The 13002-nt window shown below is 40.4% G+C and overlaps 1 protein-coding gene across 1 annotated transcript in view; it reads right to left on the reverse strand.

Moving 5' to 3' along the window:
• Positions 1 to 3117: 3117 nt before the first annotated feature.
• MYBBP1A (MYB binding protein 1a) overlaps positions 3118 to 13002 on the reverse strand; it is a 38345-nt gene continuing 28460 nt past the window's right edge. The window contains exons 24-26 of the mRNA XM_018553387.1: positions 9142 to 9255; positions 7525 to 7626; positions 3118 to 3264 (exon numbers count right to left, since the gene is read on the reverse strand). Coding sequence (XP_018408889.1) covers positions 3130 to 3264; positions 7525 to 7626; positions 9142 to 9255 — 351 coding nt within the window. The 3' untranslated portion in view covers positions 3118 to 3129. The remainder of the gene's footprint in view (positions 3265 to 7524; positions 7627 to 9141; positions 9256 to 13002) is intronic.

Genomic DNA, 13002 nt, shown 5'->3' on the forward strand with positions numbered 1-13002 from the left:
GCAAGGAAGCGCGCCCCCCCCCCCCCTCATTGAGAGGAGAGCTTGTTCCTGCTCTTGGAAGATTTCAGGGTCCAGATCTTACAGTGGAACTAGGCTTGTGACTTGAACATTAATTGTGCCTCCTACCCCCTCCCCAATGTCTAGGGAGCCACCAAAAGGGTAATTCCCTTCAAAGAGCATTCTCATGAGGCACTTCTTGCACAGAAACTCCACAGACCATTTGAACCAAAGAATCCTTTGCACATGTAGCAAAAGGAGACTGAACCTGGATATTTGGCAAAACAGAAGCACTCCAATTGTTGGAGGACAGAGGGACATCCCTAACAGAGACTGTCATGGTTTTAAGGCAGGAAATGGCTGGGTCTACCACTGAGACTGCCTTTTTCTTGCAGAACCCCTCCTCCATATGGTACTGCTGAGCAAAATGCTTAGGAAGGACTTTGTTTAGGGTGAGGCCAGCCTCTTGCTAGAAGAGCCTTAGTAAAATGAACTATAAAGACAGATAATGGTTTTCTTTTCTCGGAGCAGAGAGAAGACTCACCTAAGCACACTAGCAAAAAAAACAAAAACCCTGTGCCTTGCTGGGATGGGAGGATCTACATTACAGCTGTCCTTACGGCTTTGCTGGCCAGTGTCTGATCATCTGAAGGCAGCTGCATAACCAATGGCCTAAGACTTTGATCTTGTGTCCCGTAATGTACTGTTAGAGTAAAAGCAATTTTATGTACACATTGTGTGGATAAAATAGTTGTTTGACCAGCATCTTATTGTAACAATTACACCATTTCACAGACGAATGTCAATGTATTTCCACTTCTCCAGGATCAATGTGGAAGATGTCACTTGACAGAAACAATCCTTTTGTTCACAAACGCTCATGAACATATCCAAGGCAGACAATGATTCAGTACTGAACCATATCTGCCGTCAAAGCAGCCACACAGCCAGCTGCTCCAGCAGAACGCCATGGCTCACACATTGACCGCCTGTGAAGCGGTGTAATACGTACAAAAAGCACACAGTGTAGATGCTAACGTGGTAAATACTATTATATGCATAAGCTTTGTACCAAAGATTTTTTTATTTCAGCGTGCTTTTGATAAATATTGATGTTTTATGAAGTTAATTAATTTTTTTGTAAACTTTTTTTTATAGATTTTGCGACACATTTTTAGTGCTATAACAAAATGCTATTTGCATAATGTCCCTTTCAGCTTTTCATTATTAATTTTTGTACGCTGCATGTAGTTTGTGCATGAAGGGAACATCTAAATACCTTGAGAGACCCTTCAAATCCTCCATGCTTCTTTACTATACAAATCATGGCCAATCAAGCATGTTTAAAAACATACCTTTCAGCTATTTCCCAATGTCTTGAGGGCTGGAGAAGGCAGGCAGGGGGGTGCACATAGACAGGGTCCTCTGCATACAGAATGATATTAGATCATTCTTTAGGTCCACATGCTTCATAGGCTTGTGCACATTCGGCTGGCACAGATGTGCAAACAGCATACGCAAATAAAGGTTTCTCTTCTCTTGGCACATTGTCTTATGGACATTTCCACTTCCTAAAAGACGTGTGCTCTATAGAAATAATTAGTGCTGCTAGCAATGTGCACACAATGACTTTGCAGTGCATTATTATTTAATATTTCAAATTGGGTCAAATACCTATTAAAAATGTTTTTGTGATGTAATGCATAGAAACCGTAAATATATGTAAAATTAAATGAGTGCATTCAAAAACATTACATTGATGTTACTATTTCATATGCAATATGAATGTGTATGTAAACCAAAAACTGCCAATCTCCTATATGATATCTAGGAACACCTGGTCTTTTTCACAGACCTAGATAAAGCCAGCTGGCTGTTAGCTCTATGCCTACACAAAAACAAGGATATTTTAAAATGTAGGAGGTCAATACGCCACTCATTTTTCGGGTCTGTTTAAAATATTACTCACAGCATTGCCACATAAACAGTCATACCCCTTCCACTCAAAGTACCCCAAAAGGAGACCATACCTTGTTTTTTGTTTTTAAGCTCAGAAAAAAAGGATACTGAAAATGTCCAATTTAGAATTTGTAAGTGAAATTTGACATTACATGTAAAACATAGGAGCCTTTATATAGCAATGATGTTAGACTGTAAGATAGAACATGTACAAGCCATCATAGCATAACTACACCCCCCCCCCTTGTGTTTTATACAATCATGGCAGCCTGTCCTAAAATGCCCATATTTTACAATTAGGAGTACACTAAAGTATACATAACCTCAAAATACTGAACACTCTCAATTTCATATATCTAATGTTGAGGGAGTTTGGCCTTTAATGAAAGCAGGAACAGGTCAAATGAACAGCAATCCGATTTTAAAAAACAAAGATACACTACAAATTCTGTACAAGATCTGAAAAAACAATGAGTTTGTGTAGTAGAAATACAGAGGTAGCTCCACTAGCTATTAATTGGCTTCTTTAGTTTCTTGTTCTTCTTTGCTTTTTCAGCTTTCGTAGTGTCCACTTTGCCTTTGGCATTTTCAATTGTTTTTTTTTTCTTGCTTGCTGGTGCTCCTACATTCTGCTTTGCTCCACCCTCCTGCTGTCCTGCCTTCTTCCTCTTCCTCTTCTTTTTCTTAGATTTTGCTCCTGGCTGCTGCCCTTCTGAGTTCTCCTCTTGGTTAGCTGGAGCATTTGGATTGGCCTTGCCCTTCTTCCGGTTTTTTCGTATCTTGCTCTCTGGTAAGACACCTTTCTTTTTCTTGGGCAAGGCATTTTCTTCAGGAGCATCCCCAGGAGTTAGAATGGGGAAAGGGTAAAAAATTTAAAAAAAAAAAGCTGCAAAGTTTTTATTATAGCGCATGTCTCTAGTAGAGATATTGTCCCTCAGCTCCTTCTCAGAAAGGCCTAGTAGCTCTCCTACCATACCAAATTACTACTGTCAAAAGTTTAAATGAGCCAGCATGAAATGAGCTTTAGATGACAAAGATGGAAGTAAAACACTGTTAAATGTTTACAGTGGACGAGGGAAGCAATTGCTACATTAGAATGATCAAAGAGCCAATACTGTCCAACATGTGCTCACACAGTGACCTCAGATATGCTGAAACAATGCACAAAACATACTATACATACGTAATTCCAAGCAACTTCATCACGTTCCAGTACATGTCTTCCACTCTTACTGGTTTCCCAAATCCCTGTTTTTGGTTCAGCTCTTGGAGGACAGGAAGGAGGCTTGCCACACTAATATCAAGTTTCTGCAATTGAAAAACATAGTTAGCAGTGTCGGCAAGTATACCTTAGTGAAGAGGGGGCAGAAAGCGTTAAAATTTCCAATTTTAGTATCCAATTTTCACAAAGTCTGCATTTTAAATAACCTGCATCACATACTCCCGAGGTGTTGTGCAGAATATTCATAAATGTATATCAGCTACAGAAATCATGTGTCAAAAATACAGGTAGAATCTCTGCATGGGGAATGTTTGTAAAATCACAAGACTGTATTGCTGCAGACTGGAACAGGATACTTCTGCTTAGCTTCTTCGCTAAGGAGATGTGTGTTATCTCAGTCAATAAACAGCATTGACTTTAATATCATGGAGTGCGAGTGACTACTTTCATCTATCTACATTTCACGGATGCATCCGTTGTCACTACCGCCCCCACGCAGTTGGATTTGGGTTTTTGTCCGGTCAGGAGTGCGATGGGACAGGAGGATTATGGAACAGGATACTGTCTTTACTCACCTCTTCCCAAAACTGGATAGACATCTTTCAATATGTATCTTTACATAAATGTTGACCTGTTTTGTCTCAATAGTGTACAGGAACCCAATTTTAAACTTGTCCAGAAATTTGCATCTGTGCAAAGTTTCCTGCAACACAGAGTGATCACTGCTCCCGTCTCTTCATGTGTTGGGGTATTGGTCTTTTATCTATTATCCCCTTGCAGTTTTGAAAAGGCAGATCTGGTATGATTACATCAGCACTAAATGTTGTGGGATGACCCACTGTCTGGGTCACTCTTCACCCATACATGCCCCCTTACTTTTTTTTTTTTTTCTTGTTTTTTTATTTCGAAGCCCGTGGACGTGCATCAAAACAAACTTCCCCCTGTGAACAAAAAACGTGCACAAGGGTGCAAGGTCCTTCCAAAGAAGGGACCTACTTTCCCGACCCCCCGGGGCGCAAGGCTCCTGACAGGGGTTGAGACTGTCGGACCACCAACCCGAAGGCCGGTGGACTGTTTCCGTCGGGGACCTGCCGAAACAGGTCCCTCACAGTACTAGGCAGGGGGAATCTCCCAATCCCCTGGAGCCCACCCATTAACTAGGGTCGAAAACTCCGGGGCCTGGAACCTCATCATCCGGCTCCCTACCAATTACGCCAGGAACCGACAACTGATAAGAACAGATACTACACTTGATCTTAGCCAAAAGGCCGAGAAGCGATATGCCCCCTTACTTTAATCACTGTGGAGATCCAGACAGTGGTTCTCATGATGTCATTCCTTTGCAGTGTGCACCCATTTACCTACATCCAACTTGTCATGACTAATGCCTGCCCCTATCCTCTATTACACCTGCCCCAATGACAGGGGGACATGCCGAGTATGAAAAGCAAGAAAATGCAGCTGGTGTGACATCCAACATCGCCTCGTAGTGACATAGCACCCATGGCCCAATGGAAAGTGTGCTGAAAGTAGTCCGAAGATGCAATGAGACTGCGACGTTCAACCCTGAAAATCTACTTAAACTACAATGAAATGTTTGGTGCAGCATGTCAATAGAAATAATGCTGCAGTTTCATGTGTGCCCGGAGCGCAGCTATAATGTATAGTAAGTAATTCAGACATCGCAGTACAAATTACTGAAAACAAAGCATGTGGGGCCCCTGCAAACAAGCTGAGATCAAACCAGAATAAGGTTTGGAAATGCAACACCAGGCATAAACAAAAACAGGAGGGACTAGACAAGCACCAGAGCAGGCAGCCTGTCAAACCAAGACAAGCGCCCTCCTGGGAAATCCATACTGCTTAGAACTGTGGAAGCACATCTTATATTAAAAACACACAAAAACTGTGCTCATAGAAATACAAATCTAGACTTGATGGATCGCTGCAGTTTTATTAGATTGTATCCTGTTAACTATGTGTTAATTAGTGTTTCTACGATGTGAACGTCTTGTTTAGGAAATATCACTAAATATGAAGACAAAGTACCATGAATTACATTCAACTTGTTACAGACCATGCCATTTTCTAAATATAAAAACGTATTTATAGTACGACAGTTTAATTTTCTTATTGAATGAAAAGAAAGTTATTAGATGTATTGTGTTCTTAATACAAGTAATAAAAAGAATCATGACAGCCATCATCTAGGTTTAGTATTATAGAGCATATGTTGCCCACACAGAGAATTAAACATGTCACACATAGAAGACCCTGGAGAAAATGACAACCCAAGGGAGGACATATGCAGTGTGGCAGAGAGAATAATTGATGCTCACTCTCCATGTATCCAATGAATCCCTAAATGTCATGCAGCAAACAAGAATTCTGCAAAGGGTGAGCAAACCAGTCAAAGGTTGGTTTGCAGGAAGTTTGGCTAAAGCTAAATCCGAACATAGTCCCAAACCACATTGAAGCCTATGGGAGCTACAATTTCCAAGCTTTTATTAAATAAAAAGGACATGGATAAGATGGACAATGCCATGTGGAACAAACACTGTTCAGCAGTGAGAAAATATTTTCCATAACATGCTTTGGGAATACTGTAAATCTGCACATGAACCTGTGGAGCAGTACAGTGAAAAAGTGACTTTTTCCCAAACAGTGGCCAGAGATTTGTCATTCAGTGGCAGTAATGTGACCATTAACCCCTTCCCGACCGATTACAGGATTGTCCCGTCATTTGGTACAATAAGCGCTGGTCTGTGAAGGGACCAGCGGTCATTGAGTTAGTGCTGTTGATGGGTCCTTTGGGGTCCGAGGCAGACCCTCAACAGAAGATTATGTGGTTACAGTCCTGTGATCACAGCGAGAGCTGATCGCTGTGATTACAGAGCCGTGACAGTCACAGAGCCAGCAGCGTCTCACTGTGTTTTGTAAACTGCCAGCCGGCTGTGTGTTACAAAGTATCTCTGAGGAGAATACTGTATTCTCCTCAGAGATACTAAGTACCAAATGCCCTGTAAATAAGAAATACCCCATTGTGTCCCCTAGTTTAAAAAAAAATTAAATAAAAATTGTTTTGTGTATTTTTTTAAATTAAAAAAATAAGAATTTGTATATGCATGTCACATTAAATTAAAGTATATAATATGTAGCCGCAATGCATGAGGAAGATGGAAATTATGGTTAAACAAACATATTGCAAAATTGCTCTGGTTCCCTTTAAGCGAAAATAGTTTCTAAACCTGTGTTACTACTGGGCTAAATGATTTCCTAGTCTGTTGATAAACAAGCCAGAGGGGATCTTTAACAAAGACAGGGGGAGAGGACCTGAACAAAGTTTTTTAGAACATATCTCCAATGTTCAAGATCCTGAATTAGGTAAAAAAATGGCAGAAACATCACCTGAGCCTGCTGGTAGTACACCCTGTGGTACCAACCGTTGTAAAATTATGACCTAATCAGATTGGTCTCAGAACTAGATGTAATGTAATAAAAAAGTTTCCTTGTATGTATTATGGTTTAAGGTGGTGATAAAAAGGGATAATTGGTGAAACATCTTTAAATCAAACCTTCACACCTGAGAAGGCGGTGAGACATGCAAATTGACCTGCCCTCCACCTTGTAATTGTGTCTGCGGAGATAAAAAGGTTTCCAACTAGTCTCATTTTCCAGACTTCCACTATAAAGTGACAGTTAGTGGTATCTCCGTACATGCATAAAGGTAGGGCTGCTCCTCAATCAAGCAATTTCCCCCATTATTATCTGATGTCTATGGTCACTGCTAGTGGAATGTTATATTATTTATTAATTATAGGTATTTATATAGCGCATGTTTACATAGTACACATTGATAGGAGTTCCCTAACCTCAAGGAGCTTACAATCTAAGGTCCCTATTGCTCACACATACAGGGCCAATTTAGACAGGAGCCATTTAACTTTCCAGCATGTCTTGAGTGTGGGAGGAAACCGGAGTACCCGGAGCAAACCCACGTAAGCATAGGGAGGACATGCAAACTCTGAAGATAGTGTCATAAGCTACTGTATTATGTGTTGTAATATCACTGTATGTACAGTATAGTCAGCTTCAAAGCATTCCATCCCATTGTGGGGAACGCTAATGAACATTTATATTAACTTTTCTCTTCTATTGGTACTCGGGTAAACTGTAGTCTTTGCCTCACACTTTTTACACAATTTTAGGAAATAAAACATGGCATTTTGTAGCATAATTGAATCTTTAGAGAAACCAACTGAAGTCTTTGACTGTTGCAGCCAGAAAGCCAATACTGAAACAGCTTCATATAGAAGAGTACAATGTGATTAGTCTTTCATACATACCTGTTGATTTATCACTTTGAGAAGGTAGTTAAGCAGTTCAAAGCACTTGATTAACTTTTCTTGGTCAACTTTCACTTTAATCACTTCTATAGCTTGTAACATCTGCCAACAGAAATTGCTTGTTACCCAAAAATATGATCTATTTATACATACATAAAAATGTATAAATAAATTTTGTTTTGATCAACTTGAAGTTTGAAACTAAAGCAGACATTGTATACAATAATGTGGCTTGCAATGGACTCTGGAAAATCAGTCTGACATTCTAGAAATTTCACCCATTTGACTGCTCATTTACAGTGTTTATCTTGCTTGTAGTATGTCACCACCTCACAGCTAAGAATGTGTTGTGATCCAGCTCAGGAAATCCTCTCTGCATTCCAGGCAAACACCTGTCATCTAATGCAGACTGCAGTACTTACAGTGGGCACGTAAACAGCACTGGTATAGACACAAAAGAGAATGTGCTAAAACAGCACAATGCGTCACTGTGCTGAACTAATAAACAACAAATGAGGGTCATAAAGACACAATACCACTAAATAAAGAAATTGGAATATTACACTAATTACATGGGACCCAAACCCCCCACTGCATGTAATGAAAAAAATTATTCACTGTTCTTCGTGGAATAGGCTGTTAAACTTGGTAGCAGATGCTAGCCAGATGTGCCTAGGGGGCAATGTGGCTACTGTGAACCATCCAATTGCTCGTCTCTGAAAACCTCCTGCCTGTTAATAGTAATCACATTCTCCTGTTCTGCTGTTGCAATCTGCACCTGGAGTAGTGCAAGGGGAGTATTTCTAAAAACATACAATTATCTAACTTCAAAACCTTTTTTAGTTTTGAATAGAGAATAGATGGCTTAGAACAGGAGTAGCCAAACTTCAGCTGCCTCTGGGAGTCATGCCTTTGGATGTCAGAGTCTTACAATGCCTAATGGGATTTGTAGTGTCACCACAGCTGGGGGCTGAAGTTTGGCCACCCCTGGCTTAGAAGCTTTTATAAGAACCTTTTTATTGCAGTCTGTGCCTCTGGTAGTAAGATTCACCCTCTCCACGTATCCTGGTGATGACTGTCCCCCATACTATTCCCCTCACTTTAAACAATTTTCTCCTACTTCTTATTGTGTCTTCAGAACAGGAAGCCAAGAGAAATGTATCCAACAGGACAGAGCCATCAGCAAAAATCTGATGAGTTTTAAACTTTTCTTATTTCATGCAAAACAAATGCATTAGCCGTAGGTGCACTTTCACCTAACTTATGGATAACCTAATAAAAGAGAATGCAGCTAAATCTTCACTGCCCGTCACTTCTTTTCAACACCTCCTCCTGGAGTACTAAAAGAGGTGACAAGCACTAAGGATTTACATCTGCCTTAAGGAACTTTATTAAATTATCTATAAATGGAAAGAGTGTTGAGAATGCCAGTGTTGACATGACCAGCTGGGATAATTTAACTGTTATTCTGCACAAACATATTGTATACAAGATGCAGTAAATAGAAAGCCACGGTAAGATTAAATAACCAAAAACCATACAATGAAGGCCTACCTTCTAGATATAAGGAAAGACTAGTTATTCTACAGGTCAGGCCTCTTGCCTGAACTGACTTACCTCGGTAACCTGCGTCAAACTTTCTTTAATCAGATCCTGCCACTCACACGGAGACAGAGACCGCGTCTGAGCAAGGCTCTGCAGAGCTTTCATGAGCAGAGTGCAAGCTTGTCCCTGAGAAGAGAAAAATGTGTTTCTCAATATTAAAAACCCTCTAATGGAAAACAACAAAACAACTAATGAAAAAAACACCAACAGAAAAAAAAAAAATACACACAATTGTGTTCTTTAATTCTTAAGATGCAGTGCCATATTACAAATGAAAATGCAAGTACTACGATTCCCAGACGTTGATCATTAGATTGACTTTTGCTGAAGGAACCAGCTGGAAAATATTCTGCCAAACAGTGCTTGCAGCCAATCAGCACCATTTGGGTATACAATAACATCCCAGCTGAATACAGACCATACAGAGCAGGAGTATAATGAACACACTTATGTAAGGCAAACCTTTAAAATCCTGCAGGTCAGTAAACACACTTCACTTATAGTTTATGTATTTTTCTGCATAAAGTCCCTTGTCCTTCGGCAAGCTTCTCACGCTTAAGTACTGAACTTGACTGCCTGTGTCTTTTCTCTACAAAATGATATTGTACATTTACATTACAATATTAGATTATAACAGCTGTTCTGCTGCTGGAATATAACTAGTTAGAAGCTGGCCATCCATATCTTTGCAGTAAGACGCATAGCATGAAACAATATCTAACAATAAAAATATGAACAAGCCATATGCAGAAGAAAAAGCGAGGAAACTGAATGAAGATGAAAGCCTGCAAGTTTTAAAAGGACTCCAAATTATTTGTCAGCTATTTATGCTCGTCTCTAGTATTTTTTTTATTATAGTCAAATATAAGCCACATGTCCTATTTCTACAATAAAATGAGAAAGAATAAGCCTGATGTAATGTATCCAATCCCGCCATGCTAATCTGTGCAAGAGGCTAAAGTTACAAATTGTCAGGAATCTGACAAGCATGCTAATCCCCACAGCTATGTGAAGTCAGTTTTTCTAGCCAGTCTGTGTATTTGGTTGTATTGTGTCCTTTCCAAAACACAGCCATTCTGATAATCTTTTATATGGGAAGGGTGTGAGGCTTAATGATTGGGTGTCACAAGAGGGTGGTCCGGTGGACCAAACATGGGGCATTATTAGATCAAACAATGCAAGCACTGTTGAATTACTTATGTGTTCATTAGGGAGGAGTAAGCCTTACAACTATTATATTTTAATTCAGCAGAACATAAGCTGTAGGTGTAGAGTTGTGATTTTAGCTTTATGTTTAAGAAATACCTAGACCTCCCAAAATCTTAGTTTCAACATTAATTTATTTAATACTGCTCATTTAGAAGAACTGAGAACTTTATTAGCCTTATTATTGCTGCAACAATAACATTTATATTTTAGACTAAATAGGCAGACCCTATTACCTCCAATGTCTATGGAGGAATGGGATGATAGGGCCCTCCTTACCATCTTGTCTTGAATTGTATTGCGATTGTAATGTCTGCCCTATATTGTAAAGCGCTGCGCAAACTGTTGGCGCTATAAATCCTGTATAATAATAATAATAATCTATGCTCCTCTCATAAATTTGGCTCACCAGTGGTCAATAATAGATTAATTCAATTGTATATTATACAACAGACATACTCGTCTCCTGTTTAACTGCACAAAATGGGACGCACTGGCCCAATGTAATGAGCCCCAGATAAATTTCATGCACTTCATTTGTGGTTGGTCAGATCATATCTGACTTCCGGCAGCAAATGGTTACTGTACTCACAACCTTACTTTAACTCCCTCTTCCCCGCACACCAGACACAGCCAGAGCTATCAAATAGATGTGTCCATCATTCCCTGCTCTAACCCAGTGCAAATTTTCCTTTATGAAAAATTATATGTGAGAAAAGAAACAGTCCTCTAAAATTTCGTAACCTATGGTGTAAAAATCTACTCTCACATTAAGTTCATGGTGACTCCTCCCATCCTTACAGTTACAATGACCTCACTCAGTATATGTGAACTTTTTGGCAACGTGTTTTAGAATGAAACATATTGGTGCTGTAATTGTGAACATATATGCATTTTTATACTTATCTAACTGTTCGAGTTCAGTAAACAGTTTAATTTTTTTTAAAGAAAAAAACAAACCAAAAAAAAAAGATCACATAAGGCTCCTTTCATAGATGCCATCAGTTCCGATCAGCACGGTATCTGTGCACGGATCCCCTGCTGATCGGGAGCAGTTGGGACTGATGTCACTGTGACATCTGTGTCTGTCCAGCTTTTCGTTTATTGACTTTTCCCCAATGCGCAAACCTCTTTGTTAAGGTAGGGAAAAGCCAGAGCTGGTCCCAGTCGACCTTGTAGATCAGGGAGTAATTCTGGAGAAGAGGGATACTAGGTACCACAAGGGACTCAACAGTACCCAAGGGTAAGAGATCCTCCTGAAAAAAAGAGTGGCAGTCAGGATAGGGTACAACTCCTGAAGCCAAGTCCCCACTTGTAAGGGGCCAAGAGGGAACCAGGGTGCAGGGAACCCAGAAAGGTCCGGAAAGTTGCATTACTTTGAGGAATAGCACACAAAGAGACAGTGAGGGGCAACGGAAGGAGGTGCTAGACAGAGGGCTAAAAGGGGTTTCCTGAGAACCGAAAATGCCAGGAGAGGCACAGTACAAAAAAAGAGGTTAGCTGACCTCTAGCTTCGGGCCCTATGGGCTGAGAAGTTAAGTTCCGAATGCCTAGCAGTACCTACTGCTAAAGTAGATAAAGGAAAGGGTGGGATTCCTCTAAGGAGAATATTCTGGCCACCCGTGGCATTGCTAATCACGGTGTCAAGAGCCAGGCCAAAGAGATAATGTCCCTTGAAGGATATTGGAGTCAGATACTGGTTGGATGTAACATCAACACCCAAATGATACAGCATTGCACATCTGTATGGACATTAGTCCCAGGAGAGACAATAGCTTGGATATTGCGTAACTAAAACAGAACTCCAGACATTTGGTCCAGTCACTCTATGAAACAGGGGGCAATGGTGGAGGGATCCATTTTAAGGGAATCTACCCATTCCGACAGGGTTTGACAGATTAGGTTATTGTCAACCCTGGAATAATGGCCAGACCAGTCAATTCATACTGGCATTTAAAGAGGGACTCTAGCTGCCAGTCAGTGGAATCTCAAAAAGTGAGAGCACTCTAGACCAGGAAAAGTGCTCTGCGGCTAGCTATCAGGGTATACTCTAGTCTGGAAAGTGCAACAATGCAGAGCCGAGTGCCCAAAGGTCAGACACACACGCTCAGCCCAGTGGTATCCAGGTATGGCCCCCAAAGCTAGGCTGAAGAAATGCTGACATGGAAAGCTGCTACATAGAGACCAGCTCAAATAGCGGTGTCAGTGAGGAATTGTGAATGAAATTACAGGGGAAAAGGTCAGCAAAACAATGTAGCTAGCAAAAAAAAAAAAGACTTTTTCAGCAAAGCTGAAGAAAAGGCGTCCAACCTCCCGGACACTAGCAAAAAAAGTGAGGCATGTATGGTATGGGAGGGGTTATACGGGGGCTCCCTTAGAGTTTTTTTGTTTGTCAGTGTCCCAACTTCCTTAAGGCGGCAGTATAATTAGACTGTTTCTGAATTATTGTGTCCCTCAATGGAAGAGATCAAAAATTATTTAGTTGTTAGTTATGAACAGCAAGTTTACACTGCAATTCAGCTTCTACTCAGGCTGTAATATAAAATTGAAAATGTTCAAGTTGCCATTATATACTGCACTGTAGCTACTTTAAGTGAAATGCACTGAGTTATATAGAAAACCTTAGCCGAGTGGCAGTGGCTTTTTTTGTACATGGCAGGTCACTCT

The sequence above is a fragment of the Nanorana parkeri genome, unplaced genomic scaffold, assembly GCF_000935625.1.
Source record: "Nanorana parkeri isolate BGI_ZX_2015 unplaced genomic scaffold, ASM93562v1 scaffold118, whole genome shotgun sequence".
NCBI classification, from domain to species: Eukaryota; Metazoa; Chordata; class Amphibia; order Anura; family Dicroglossidae; genus Nanorana; species Nanorana parkeri.